Raw genomic sequence first — 15,396 nt, 5'->3', positions numbered from 1 at the left:
AGGTGTAGAGTGACCGGACATCCATGGTGAAGATGAGGGGGTGAGGGCCCAGAGAGTGGAATGCGTGGAGGCGGCGGAGAGTGTCTGAGGTGTCTAGAACATAGGTGGGGAGGGATTTGACCAAGGGGGATAGGATGGAGTCAAGGTATGTGGAGATGAGTTCGGTGGGGCACGAACACGCAGAGACAATGGGTCTGCCGGGAGAGCCGGGTTTGTGGATTTTGGGGAGAAGGTAAAAACGGGCCGTGCGGGGCTGGGGAACGATGAGTTTGGAGGCTTGGTCAGGTAGGGCGTGGGAATTGATGAAGTCGGTGATGGTGCTAGAAATGGTGGCCTGGTGCTCGTCAGTGGGGTCATGGTCCAAGGGTAAGTAGGAGGAGGTGTCAATTTGTCAATCTGCTTGTCAATTTCCAAAGTAACTTTGGTTCTCCAGTTCCTGATTGAAATTGTATTATAATCAATTCAGCCCACGTACAACAATGGTGATTCCTAATTCATGTCATGTATATCCAACTCGCGTTAAGAAGACATGCATTATGGAGGAACTACCTGTACCTGGAATTTGTGCATGCACCTTCCATCATCACTAAAGTTTGTAAAAGATGCTAGCCAAGTCACTTTGAATATTAGTGCTATTGAGAGAGTATAGTTTTCTGAATTATTAGCACTTGTTTAACCATCATTGAATCCATGGATGCCATTGCAAGAAAAGTACTTGTAGAGCCCAACCATTGATGAAAGCTATTACACAGACTTGGAAAACTGATAACTAACTGTCTCAGAGAGAACAGGTGGAGAGGAAGAGGTTGTTCTCTTTTTCTGCTACATCGACTACTCTCCTCCCTCAGACTGTAGGGTCCCAACCTGAAATATCGTCTGTCCATTCCCTCCACAGATGCTGCCTAACCTGCTGAGTTCTTCCAGCAGTTTACTTTTTGCTTTGATTAAAATGTAATTCTTCCTTCCTTGCCTTTAACCCAAGGAAGGAAGAATTACTTTGTTCAACAAGTGTGCTGTTAGTTTTCAAATGGTCTGGTACACTCTGCAGCTTCCATCAAGAATTTCCATATCCTAAAACAGGGAGAGCTGAATACGCAGTTTCAAATAAAATTATCAAATTTATTATTAGTGGAATTTGTAGTTGTTAAAAAATGTATCTTATATTCAATTGGAACATTAATCCCACATGTACAAGATTCAAATTTGCAAAATAGGAATTTTCAAAATAAACTTTCTAACATTGTATTATTTGTGTCATATTTATCACAGATTATTGCACTCTATTTGTAATTTTCTTACCGTGTTGTATACAGAATAGGCAGTGAGTACATGAAATAAAGCTTGCTGTCTGTTTGAAGAGAATTAACTATAATTAGGAATGATGCAATTTAAATACGACGGTTGAACAACATTTGGTTAAAATTTGACTATTACATTATAAGATCGCTATATGAGTAAATACCAGTGCAAAGCACACTCTCCCTTGAAATTTGGCAAAAGCAGTCACTATTACACAGAAAGTGCGACTGGAAATTAAACAAAAATTAACAATAGTACAGTATGCATATTCTTCTTAAGTAATAGATCGGGCATGTTGTTTGAGCATATTAAATAAGGTATTTGGATGTAAATAGTGCACTTCCTACATGCCTTGAATTCCTTAAACTTAGTGGAGATCGTAGGAAGAAGTCAGTACAAAGCCATGCCTAACCGTTTTTATTTAACATATTTTGTTCAAATGTATTCTATTGCCGACACAACTGAAATTTACCAAGCATTAACCAGTATAACTCAATATTTTTTATACTCTTATTTTTAACCTGACACAACTCATTGGAGGGGACAGTAAGAAGCAATATTGCAAAAATTGCACATAAACAGCCAAAGACAAACGTGACCAAAGTAATTTCCGAGCATAGTGAAAATTAATTTGTAGATACATAGAATTTAAAAAATATTGTTAAAACTTCATTTTGTTTGTTAAACAGTATACATCAAATAATTATTGCTCTTAGCCATTTAGGGACTGGGAACTAAAAGTTAAAGCTAGGCTTAATTTAGATACCTATAAGATTTCAAAAGAAAGGAAGTAGCAATCTGAACAAATTTAAAAAATGCAAAGTATGTGCTATCCTACAAGAAAATTTGAAACCGTTGACCTTTATAACCCTGAGAAAATTGACAGACTGAATATTTGCTTCCACTGCTCTGATCTTTTGTCAATGATTTTGAAAATTGTATTGAAAGAAAAATTTCAATCACTGCTGAAAATGGACACTATTTGGTATATGAACATGATCCAGATTGCCAAGAATTTGTGACAAGAATCAACAAGCAGCAGGAAAATTAAGACACTGAGAATGTATGGTGCTTGCGCGGATGTTCATTTGGTTGGAGTTCAAAATAGAAGTTGAGAAACACTGGGAAACTTGAGAGCAATGATGGGTTCTCTGGGATGTAACTGAGCTGGTACTTAGATGTTACGACCAATGCCAAAATGCACTGCAAACTTTGCAATGTGGTAAAGACAGACAAATGCAAAAGGTACAGCAATGGAAATCAGAGAAAGAGAATGAGAAATACTAGATGACATGATTAATAGCCTAGAAATTTGAATCATTTGAGCATGAATTTACCAAAGGTAGATGTTACTAGTAAAACTGTCCACCAGGAAATCAGTTGCAAGGGTCTCAACCTGAAACATCACACATTCCTCTCTCCAGAGATGCTGCCTGTCCCGCTGAGTTACTCCACCATCTTGTGTCCATAACAGGAAATTAGCTCTGACATATGCATTGTTCAGTGTTTTTCACCCGACATTTCTCCAGCATCTGTCAAGTACCTAATTACATTCGAGATTATTCATCTGTTTATTCTGTTTCAGAATAACCTGCATTTATTTTTAATATACCACCGAAGACTTTTGTTGAATATTCACAAAAACAATTAGAGTACATCCTGCAGGGGATCTGCAATGGAAACTGCACCACTGGTGGCCTCCTTCAGCAGCTGCAACCTGATTACACAATTCACAACTGAAGTTCATGCTGCAATCTCGGCTTCATTGATCATCCTACATGGTGTTAGTTCATTATTGGCTCAGGACTTCACATTTTAATACACGTGACAATTGGATATAGTCTGATAGAACCTTAAGGTCACTACAATCCTATATGTAGCAAACTCATTGTAAATAGACACAAAATGCTGGAGTAACTCAGCAGGACAGACAGCATCTCTGGATTGAAGGAATGGGTGATGTCTTGGGTCGTGATCTTTCTTCAGACTGAGCGTCAGGGGAGAGGGAGACACAGAGATATGGAAGGGCAAGGTGTGAAAACGATGATGACCCCTTCTCCCATCTCCAACATTCCTCCTCCTCTTGGACTCCCCCTGCCAGCCTTCTACCTTCTCTAGATGTTTTTATTTCTAACTGCCACCAAAACATCAACCATCTTGCCTTCTCTGCTCCCCTTACCCACTCCAATCTCACCCTCTCTGAATGCACAACCCTCCGCGCATTTCACAACAATCCCACAAAAAAACCTGATGACAAGGGAGGTGCCATTGGGGTCTGGCGTGCTGACCTCTACCGTGCTGAGGCTAGGCGCCAGCTCTCGGACACATCTTCATACCTACCCCTTGACTATGACCCCACAGACAAGCACCAGGCATTTATATCCCAACAACACTGGCCATCTGTTCTCCACAGCCTCCAACCTTATCATTCCCCCGCCCCGTACTGCCCGCTTCTACTTCCTCCCCAAAATCCATGATGAACTGCCCCAGCTGATCCCTGGTTTCTGCCTGCACCTGTCCCACTTAATTCATCTCCACATACCTTTAATCTACCCTAACACTGTCCTATCCCTACCCACCAATGGCCAAGAGACCTCACACGCCCTTCAACTATTTTAACAACTATCATTTTTTAGGCCCCCAGTCACTCATCTTTACCATGGACATCCAGTTCCTTTACACTCCCATATTCCACCAGAAAGGTCTCAAAGCCCTCCATTTCTTTCTTGAACAGAGACCCAACCAATTTCCCTCTACTAACACCCTCCTCGACCATGCGGAACTTGTCCTCACCCTCAACCCTTTTGACTCCTCTCACTTTCTCCAAATTAAAGGTGTAGCTATGAGCACTCACATGGGCTCCTGCTATGCCGGCCTTTTTGTCGGTTACGTCGAATAGTCCTTGTTCGTAGACTTAGTGACCGTTTCACTAAATAGTTACTCTCGGTTCTCCAAGGCCCACTGGATCTCCCAGTTGCTAATCATTATAACTCCTCTTCCCATTCCCATACTGACCTTCCGTCCTGGGCCTCCTCCATTGCCAAAGTGAGGCCACACACAAATTGGAGGAACAACATCACATCTTCCGCTCAGGTAGCTTACAGCCCAGTGGTATAAACATTGAATTCTCTAATTTTAGTTAACTTCTACAAATACCTCCCTACCTCATCTCCCCACCCCTTCCTTCACTAAAGATCTGTTAACCAATTGCACAGTCGCAACAAAGGATCCCTCTTGGGCTCACACAGCTTGGCCTACCAGGGAACCTCCTTGCCTAAGGTCATCTGTTACCAGCCCCGATTTGTCCTGTTTTTTTCTCTTCCTTCCAGTTCTCTCCCCACCCCCCCCCCCCCCCACCCCTCCCGCCGCCCTACAATTAGTCTGAAGAAGATCCCGAACCAAAACGTCACCTACCCATTTGCTCCTGAGATGCTGCCTGACCCGCTGAAATAGTCTGGCATTTTATGTTTACCTTTGGTATAAAATAGCATCTGCAGTTCCTTTTTTATACAATTTACTATAATTCTTCCTGGATTAGAGGGTTTCAGCTTTACTTTACTGGTGACTTTAAAGACACAGTATGGAAACAGGCCCTTCAGCCCATCGAGTCCACGCCGTCCAACAATCACACCTACATTCATTCGATCCTACACACGAGGGACAATTCACAGAAGCCAGTTAAACTATAAACCTGCACATCTTTTGAATATGGGAGAAAACCAGGGCACCCAGGGAAAACCCACACGATTGCGGCGACAACGTGCAAAATCCACACAGACCGCACCCGTAGTGAGGATTGAACTGTGCCGACCTATAAAGTCATCTGTCGATTTCCCTCCACCCTGCATTGAAATGTAGGATAAACATGGGAGTGTTTTCTCTGGAATGTTGGAGGTTGAATGGAGACTTGATAGAAGTATATAAAATGATGAGTGGCATAGACAGAGTAAAAAGTCAGAACCATTTTTTTCTAATACTAGAGAGCATAGATATAATGTGTGAGGAGGAAAGTTTAATAGAGATGTGCAGGGCAAGTTTTTTATTACACAGAGTGGTGGGGGTCTGGGATACATTGTCAAAGGAGGTAGTTTAGGCAGATATGATAGCGACATCTAAGAGGTGGCTACTTCTTCAATTAACATAACAAGAAGAAAGGAAGCCGCTTTATAGGCCTGCGTACTTAGACCATTTAATCAATGCTGTAAAATTCTGGCTTGTTTCACCATGGCGGATTTCCTGAGGTTATTACCCTTGTCTTCATCTTTTGAGGTTTCAGACTAAGTTGACTCATTGTTACTTCCTGCTATGCAGCCTGGCTGTTTCTTCTGTACAGAAGATACTCAAAGGCAGCAAAATATTTAAGATATCTGGCCATGCATTATTTCTCATTCTGTTGATAGAAAATGAGTTAAAAAGTTGGGAAGTCATGTTGAAATTGAATTTGCATATACAAGTTGGGAAGTCATATTGCAACTGCATAAAACTTATGCCGTATTTAGACAATTGTGTGTAGTTCTGGTTGCAACATTACAGGAAGGATGGGAGGCTTTAAGAGGGTACTGAAGAGGTTTACAAGAACGTTAAATGTTGCCTTGATTATAGAGAGTAGATTATTTTCCCCAGAGTGGTTAGTGGTTAGAACATGCTGCTATGGGAGAGGATAGAGACAAATATGATAGCTATTTTGAAGAGTAATTTAGACAGACACATGAACGGACAGGGAATGGACTAATAATGGACTATGTGCAAGTAGATGGGATTACTTTAAATTGACATTAGGGTGAGTACAGACATCGTAGGCCGAAGGCTACTCTGTATTGTTCTGTGTTCTATAGGCATCTAAAGGCTATGGGTGAGTGGTGAAATATTGTGTTCTTGGGCGGGTGTGTGTGGGTGTGTGTGTGTGTGTGTGTGTGTGTGTGTGTGTGTGTGTGTGTGTGTGTGTGTGTGTGTGTGTGTGTGTGTGTGTGTGTGTGTGTGTGTGTGTGTGTGTGTGTGTGTGAGAGTCAATTTTTGGCCCACCTTACTCACCATTGTCTGTGTGTGTGGTGTATCAAGTTTTGTTCAGATTAATGTTATATTTTACGTTATTCACATTAACTTTACAAAACCCCACTTTGAGAAAAAATTCTTCCATCTGAACTGGTAGCTAGCAGCTATGACCTCACGATGGGATCTCATTTACATAAACTGACCGTCAGCAGTGTTCCACTGGCAGTTAGCAGCTTACGACGTCACAATGGAATCTCATTTACATAAACTGCCCGTCATCACTGTTCCACCCAGTGCAATGTGAGATTTGTTACATTGTTGTAAGGAGAGGGAGATGAGAAGGGGACGGGAGAGGGGTTATGGAGGGAGGGAGGGAGTGACTGCAGGTAGGGGAATGGAAAGAGAGGGAGGTGAGGGAGGGAGTGGAGGAGAGAAGAGGGAGGGTGAAGAGGAGGGAGAGGGAGTGTTGGGTGATGAGGGGAAATGAGCCGCCCCTGCGCAGTTGGGGGCAATGTGTGATTGGTGGAATATTGTGTTGGGGAAAACAGGTGAGTGGTGCAATATTGCGTTGAGAATCGGGTTGCGTTAGGGGACCAGGCCTCCCATGGGGGCTATGGGTGAGTAGTCGAATATTGTGTTGGGGGAATGGGTTGCGTTGGGGGACCAGGCCTCAAAGGGGCCCCACTTGGTCTCGTATATATTACTAAAACTCTCATCTTGTCTGTGTGGATGTGTGTGTGTGTGTGTGTGTGTGTGTGTGTGTGTGTGTGTGTGTGTGTGTGTGTGTGTGTGTGTGTGTGTTTGTGTGTGTGTGTGTGTGTGTGTGTGTGTGTGTGTGTGTGTGTGTGTGTGTGTGTGTGTGTGTGTGTGTGTGTGTGTGTGTCCGTCATGCCCTGAATTACGCCAAAACGGTACACGATAGTGCTACAATTTTTGGACCGCCTTACTCACCATTGTCCTGTGGTGTGGTCCATCAAAGTTTTGTTCAGTTTGTTTTGTTCAGATTGATGTTATATTTTACAAGTTATTCACATTTTCAACAACAAAATCCAGTTTGTGAAAAATCACGATGGCAGTTAGCAGTTATGAAACTGTGTGACAGTAAAGATTTTCAATCTGATGTAAGGCTTTGGTAGGATAGGGAAGAACTATTTTCATTAAAGTAGGACAATAACTAAATATTATGTATTTAAAATCTTTGGCAAAATAACGAGGGGAAAAACAAGGCATCAGAATCTGGAGTATTATCTTAAAAGATGGTGGAATGCAATTCAAGAATTAGATTAAAAACAAGTTGGACAGGGATTTAAGGATAAGAAAGTTATAGGGTAATGCAGAAAAAAAAGGTGTGGGAATAATTATAACTGCTGGTTTAAATGTTTGAATGGATTTCCTCTTTGCTGCCCGCTTCTGATGTTGCATTGTGTACCATGATAAACTATGTCCTAAAAATTACATCTGAAGTACCATTAAATTGAAAGTTTATTAGTGGTAAAATAGCAACACATCCAAATGCTTTTACACTAACATTCTAGAATATAGTTGGGGAGCTGTAGACCTGGTTTCAAACACATGCATGTGGGTTCATCCCTAAAAACTGTGCCTTGACTGGGATTGGTAATTGTGTTTCTGCAGTTCAGGCACGGAAATCGCTATCAAAATATGGGGGGGGGGGGACACAATTTCTTGGCGGACGCGCGCGCGCCTGCGTACACACACGCGAGGCTTCAGCCGCAGGCCCTGTGGATGGTAACATCGGAAGGTGACCTGGTTGGTGACCGACTCCGAACTCCAGAAACAGCAGCTTCACCCGCCCCGAATTGTGGGGCTTGAATCGACCCGTTCGCGGGGCCTTTCATCGGCTGGTGGGAGCTTCAAAATCGGGAGATTCGATCGTCTCGATGCAGCAGTTTGATTTTAAGCCACTCCGGGCGCTGAAAGGCCCCGCGAACAGGCCGATTCAGGCCTTAGAAAGAGTCTGATAAAGTCTGGATTACAAAACATGGGGGTATTGACCCCCACCTCTCAAAGCATGGAGGGGGCGCGCGTCCCCCCCCCCCCCCCCCCCCCCCCGTCCCCCACAGGATTTACGCCCATGTCAGTTACAGGCAGCTGAATTGTAGTAATAGTGTCACCAGCGGCAAGGATGGTAAGACTCAAAGCATTATTGGAAAAAGACATAGCTGCGCTCCGCTAAATATTAAATCACTTACTTCACTCCATATCGATCCCGAAACATAATATGGTTTCTAAAAGTGCGATTCACATCAAGGTCTATTTGTTTGATTTCTAATGAAAACCTTTGTGCTTGTAACTTCATTCTCTGTAATAGAAATGGACAAAAGTAAAAACGTAATCATATTGGAATTTCACAAATTAGTACAAACTATTAAAGAATAAATACAGACCACTGGGCTGTGTTAATGCTCTAGTTGAGTGTCCTCCTCCTTATCATCTAATCCTTTGGTAAATTTTCCTCAATCATTCCTGGTAGTAAGTTGTGTATTTGGTAACTCTTGAGAGCTCTCTCTTATAAATTACCTATTGGATTTTTGTGATTATGTGGTGTTTGGTTCTGATCTTGTCCACAGATAGAAACACTTTATTTATGTTAACGCTATCAAATTCTGGAAGAGCTCTGTTAGAAAAAGTTGGGAAGTACATATATAGGTTTAAAAAATATGCAAATACAACTATCTTTGTTAGGTATCTTGGTCGACATGGATGCACTGGTTCGAATGCCCCATTTACATGCTGTATTACTCTCTGCCTCTATGGCGTGCACGCCATTGTTCTGGATTGACAGCATCCATTCCATAAGTTGACAGACCCTAGAGTCAACACCATTTATTGGATATGATGGAAGTTGCTCCCTCTTTCCCCAGCCTGGAGATTTACCCTTGGAATCAAGCTTAGTGGCCAGCAGTAACTATTGGGTTAGTAAATGCAAAACTTCTAAATGTTGGTGACTGAAAAGAAATTAGGTCAAAAATAAGAAAAATTACCATCCTAAATAATTTACCTCATATTTCCCTTCATTCTCAGATTTCAACTTTTCCAAATCTAACTGCAATGACCAAATCTGACCACGAAGCTGCAGTGGGATTCCTTTGTAAACTCTCCGGACCATCTGAAATACAACATGGGGCAGTTAATTTTATCCATAAAAATCATGAAGCCTATACTTGAATTAATACAATTCTTTGTAGAAAAACCTAATTATGCACACAGCTGATCAAAATGCTGCATATGTTGGAAGTCTAAAATAAAAAAGGCTGCAAATATTCGGCGAACAGGCAGAATCTGAAGTGAGAGAAACAGAATTAATGTTTCAAATTCATAACTTTCTGCTTGGTACTCTGATGATTTGTTAACTGTTTTCTCTACTCCAGCTTTTTTTGTCTATCTTCTCTCCATGAATACTCCTTAATGTATTAAATATTTCCTGGAGGTTCTGTTTTAACTACACATTTTAGATTGAAAATATGAATATAAAGTGGAAAAAATATTTAATTCCACTATGCCATTTTAACTGTCATTGTAATTCAAACCATTACAAAAAGCATAATTCATCACTTTCAAAACACAATGCAAAATATATTCCTTTATTATCAATTACCAAACTAATCCTGAGAAATCACAGTTCATTTTGAAGGTTTATCACAAAGATAAAGTAATTTTGTTTTTTTTGTACGATATACTTTATGGTATTTGTTTATACAACAATTGTTTATCCTTCTTGTGAAATTAGTTTCAAAATCCACAGCTCCTTGTACAAGTTACTATTCCCAATACGAGCCAAGGCAGTAAGCAAGCTAGTGTTGGAAGACATCTGATCAAACATAACCCTGAGTTCACAGCAACATTATCAGGCTATTTTGTACAATTTTAGTCTTCTTCCTTAAAAAAATGCATTTGCCTTGGAGTAAGTACAGCAAATATTCACTAATCTGGTTGAAGTAATGATAGGTTTCCCATATGAGAAGAGATTGAGTAAACTGCATTCTCTAAAGTTCAGAAGAATGAGAGGAGATCTCATTGAAACTTACTAAATTCATCATTTCAAGCAGGACAAATCAGACTATTTGACCCATGGTCTTCAGGAAAACATGTTAAGGACAGGTGCCAATAGACAAAAGAAAACTTTAGCAAAGATCATAGAGCGGAGCAAGATAGTCCAATCGTCTAAAAATCCGTAGTAGGTCATGGGTAATCCTCAGCACCATTTCCGTAACCGGCTTCCGTCTCTGCTCCAATCTATGATTTTTGGTCATGGCGTCCGCTCTATGATCTTTGGAGTGCCCTATCTTGCTCTGCTGTATGATCTTTGGTTTACACCGAAGGTAGACACAAAAAGCTGGAGTAACTCAGTGGTTCGGGCCAGGCAGCATCTCTGGAGAGAATGAATGGGTGACGTTTCGGGTCGAGACCCTTCTCACCCTGGTGTTAGATAAAGGTAATTATTTTTCTTTTGATCACCTATAACTGTGCCGTGCTCTAAAACTGCAGACGCTAGCTTCAGCTCCTAGCTCAATATGTATGAAATTGTTGCAATGCAGAACACAGTTCCGAATCGCTAAAGACCGATGAGTTTCATTTGCCCAAGTGCGTGCCGCACGCAGAACTATCGCGGTTCCTAATGGATCGTATTGGGAGTCTAAAATCAAATTATTATCTGATGTTTCTTGATACAGTTTCTTGGCTGTGAATTAGGAATGTTTGCACTCAGGACATTTTTCCTCGATTTTTGTTTTGGGAAAATATAAATTCAATTCTATTTCAAATGGTTTACACTGTTAACTAATCAAAACTGAAGTAAACTGTTTTAAAAACACGTTGTTCTTGCAATTTAACATTTACGCGGTTTCAAAAAAATATATGAATACCAATTCGCAGAATATAGGGTAACCAGCTATGACCATGTGTAACTATTTATTTTACAGCAAAGAAATATTTAGATTTAAAAACGCAGGCATTTTAAGCGTCGGATTATAGTAATGGTGCCTCAACATTAAGTGTTTCCATTTCTCTACAAATCTTCAAAATGCTACCCATAATAAAAAAAAATTGTAACGTGTAAACGTCGATCACTTTTATTTATTCGATCCAAAATGAAAAGGCGAAATGTTAATAAATGCTAATCATTACAAGCTTTTTTGGTTGTTTGTGGCAAGAATGTTGTATTGTCATTTGCTTTTACGCGTTGAAATGAGTAAAGAAAATAACTCTACTGGGCTAAGTGCAGCGAGATCACTGTATTTTTCACCCATTCAAACGGTGTGCGCTGATTTTAGAAACAATCATACAAGTAGTGAAAAGAGAGGAATTTACTGGTGATTAATACACCCCGGGATCGGTTTCAACGCAGGATGAAGTTAAGTACATAAACTGGAGCCAGGTGCATTAATCATCCTTGAACACTCTCTGTTCTATTTCGATCGGCAATTTTACCCTCGACTGGACAGACTGATATGTGTATAGTCACAGTAAAGGGACTTTCAGTCTGAAGAAGGGTCTCGACTCGAAACGTCACCCATTCCTTCTCTCCAGAGATGCCACCTGTCCCGCTGAGTTACTCCAGCATTCTGTGTCTATCTTCAGTTTAAACCAGCATCTGCAGTTCCTTCCCAAGCATTGCCCTCTCCTTCATGCCATTTTTAATGTTCGAACTGCAGATAATGCAGGCCATTGAAATATTGCTCTGACAGCAAACATTTGCTAAAATTAATTCCACCCTAGGCTGTAAGCCAAAGCTCTCATCCATCCTCCTCAAAAAAGACATGCTCCGATTCCATTCTAAGTTAATATTTCAGAAACTTTTCAATTACCATACCAAATCATTCCGTTGATAGTTTTCCTCATTTCTATTTTCAAATAAAGAAACCAACCCGACCTGACTCCGCTCTATGATCTTTGCTGATTACACATTCCACAGAAGTCGGGTCGGGTTTGCTAAAATGGCGGACGTCCCGCCCCGTTCCATACTACATGTTAGTCCATTGGATTTTGCAGGAGTGGACCATCTTGCTCCGCTCTATGATCTTTGAACTTAAGCTCTTTTCTCCAGCTGCTCTAGTTTCCTCTCACATTCCAAAGATGTGCAGGTCTGTAGGTTAATTGGCTGCTATAAGTTGTCTTTAGTGTGTAGGGTAAAACTAGTGCACAGGTGATCGCTGGTCGACGTGGACACGCTGGTCCGAATGGCCCATTTCCATGCTGTATCACCAAACTAGTCAAAACTAAAATCTAGCATGTTCCTGAGTTTAATGCAACGTGTAGGCATGGAAGTAAGAAATGCATGAACCCAGTGAAATGCTGACAACAGTAAGTATGTTAAAAGTTATCTTGGTACATTGCAGACTTGGCTGGTGTTTCCTTTCTCCTTATAACCAGAACATAACTATTAATGAAATCACCATGTACATTTAGAAACTCAAAATCATGAATCCAAAGAGTGATAGTGCTTTGACAGATATATTTGCACCGTGGTGCTAATTTTTGCAGTATAGGTCAGTGAAAGGAACATAAAACGTACGTTATTTTTAAAAGGGAATTTTGGATTTATTTAGCCAGTTTACCTACAAAAATAATTCTCAGAAAATTCCAAATTCTTATTTATTGTGCCTGACCTTTAAGCAATCAACATTACCTTGTCACTGTTTCTGTATTTCTCCCACTTCTTAATCATTTTTACCCATTTGCGTACTCTCTCAATTTCCAAATGTTTTTGCTGTAAAACAAAAGTTTTTTAAGAGCAGTGGCAATATATTTTTTGCATCTTAAATCATGGCAATAATATCACATTTTATCGGGTTCAACCTTTGGAAAAGTTATGAATAACAAAAGGCATACGATTCAATTTATCCATCCAGCCAATTAAGTTTCTTTGTTACAGTATCACAAAACATAGTGCAACATGAGAACAGGCCCTCTGCCCACAATGTCCATGCTGAACATGATGCTACTTTAATTTCCTCTGCCTGCTGTATCTGCTTCCTACACCACTCAGCATGTCAAGTGCTTGCCAATCTCTGTGTAAAAAAAACTTGTCTCGGACATCTCCGTTAAACTTTTCCCCTCTGATCTTAAAGTGATGCCCTCTAATCCATAACATTTCCACCGTGCGAAAAAGGTTCTGTCTACCCCATCTATGCCTCTCATAAATTGTATTTACTTCTATCAGGCTCTCCTCAACCTCTGACAATCCAGAGAAAACAATTCAAGTTTGTCTAACCTCTCCTGATAGCAAATATCCTGCAATGCAGGCAACATTCTGATAAACCCCTTCAGAAACCTCACCAAAGCTGCCATAACCCTCCCGCAATGGGGGAACTAAAATTGCACACAATACTCCAAATGCAGCCTAACCAAAGTTTTATAAAGATGCAACGTGACTTCCTGACAATTATACTTAATGCCCTGACCAATGGAGGCAAGCATACCATATGTATTATTTCCCCACACGATCTATTGTGTTGCTACTTTCAGGTTGTTATAGACTTGGACCCCAAGATCTCTCTATACATCAATGCTGTTAAATAACTTGCCATTAACTGCATACTTGCCCTTCACATTCAACCTCCCTCAGTGCAGCACCTTAAACATGCTCGTTTTAAAAGCCATCTGCCATTTCTCTGCCCATATCTGTAACTGATCTCTACGCTGTATTCTTTGACAGCTTTCCTCACTGTCCGCAACTACACTTTGTCTGCAAAATACTTTAAAGATCTACCTTTCCCATTTAGAAAATTTACCTCAACAAAGCACCTTTCCAGCCTGGAAAAAAAAAATCCTCATAATTCATATTTGTAAAGCTCGAGGCTGTTTCTCAGAAAAGTTCCAACATCTGAGCTATTAGATGTGGATACAGATTCATGTAAATATAATCTTATCATGATATCCTCGATATCTCAAATACACAACAAATTAAACCATTAGCAAGGTGACTATCCTTTCTTAAATTTCAGATCTTTAATGTGTTGATTTGTTCTACCTGTGAGAAGTTGCTAGTTCACTAGAACACATGTTAATGAACATCATTGCTGTTGCTGTGGATTCCTCAAATTATTCTGACTAGACCAAAAGTACTATCGATGATAATCCAATTGCAAAGAAATAAAATATAATGACAATGTTGACTGTGCCTGGAAGGGCACTATGCAGAAGTCTGCAGCAAATGCATTTATTTTTCTAATTATGTGCAAGAATAACCCGATAGAAGCAGAGTCTGAAGTGACCAAAATATGGATTGTATGAAAGAAGTATTTCAAAATTTGTTCTAATGTTGTTAAAAATGTAGCAGAATTATTAACCCTTTTCTGTCTTGATCTGGACAAACACTTTGAAATTGAAAAAAGAGAAAAAAGTGCTTTCAATCTTATTTAAAATCAACATCATGTGAATGGAAGGTACACAAAGGTCTGAAGAAGGGTTTCGGCTCAAAACGTTGCCTATTTCCTTCGCTCCATAGATGCTGCTGCACCCGCTGAGTTTCTCCAGCTTTTTTGTGTACCTTCGATTTTCCAGCATCTGCAGTTCCTTCTTAAAAACATCATGTGAATGGAAATGCATTTGCAAAATTATCATCAGAGATACAGTACTAGCATGGTTTTTAAAATGTAGAGAATGTTATGTTTAAGTAAAATATTCCATTTCCATGTTCTATTGTTCCACTAAATATTCGTGATTATCTTCCAGAAAAGTATTAGTTGGTATAGAGCCTTGCCTGTTCTGGTGAAATTTTACAAACTGGTATGGATTTGCTTCTTGCAACTTATGATTGTGTGGGTAGCATACCTATACCTGCTTCTCTCAATGTTGCCCTGTGTCCAATTGTTAGGTATGTGCCAAGGAGTGGTTCAAGTTCAGACAATCTACAATTTTCCTTTCATTGCCTGCAGCAAGCTTTGTTCTTGTTAAGAAAATAACAGCAGAAAGCAAAAATCCAAATCATGGGAAAATTTGTTCCAAAGTACTGATTATTAAATCAGCAAATTTCAACTTGCTTTTATTTACAGTATTTCAGAAATTAATTTGAGGCAGAGTACGACACACTATCATTACTTTATGGGGTCTACTATATGAGAATGAACCTCTGGATGGAGA

General features: G+C 40.2%; 1 protein-coding gene across 3 annotated transcripts in view; it reads right to left on the bottom strand.

The window, feature by feature from the left end:
- Nucleotides 1–15,396, bottom strand: part of LOC116984660 — a 147,717-nt gene that overhangs the window by 50,212 nt on the left and 82,109 nt on the right. For all 3 annotated transcript variants that reach the window (XM_033038948.1, XM_033038949.1, XM_033038950.1), the window contains 4 exons: nt 12,941–13,021; nt 9,314–9,421; nt 8,505–8,614; nt 1,300–1,348 (listed from right to left, as the gene is read on the bottom strand). In XM_033038948.1, coding sequence (XP_032894839.1) covers nt 1,300–1,348; nt 8,505–8,614; nt 9,314–9,421; nt 12,941–13,021 — 348 coding nt within the window. The remainder of the gene's footprint in view (nt 1–1,299; nt 1,349–8,504; nt 8,615–9,313; nt 9,422–12,940; nt 13,022–15,396) is intronic.

This window comes from Amblyraja radiata, chromosome 20 (genome assembly GCF_010909765.2).
Source record: "Amblyraja radiata isolate CabotCenter1 chromosome 20, sAmbRad1.1.pri, whole genome shotgun sequence".
Classification (NCBI taxonomy): domain Eukaryota; kingdom Metazoa; phylum Chordata; class Chondrichthyes; order Rajiformes; family Rajidae; genus Amblyraja; species Amblyraja radiata.
The sequence above is the reverse complement of the archived record's forward strand: the minus strand, read 5'-3'. Positions and strand labels throughout refer to the sequence as shown.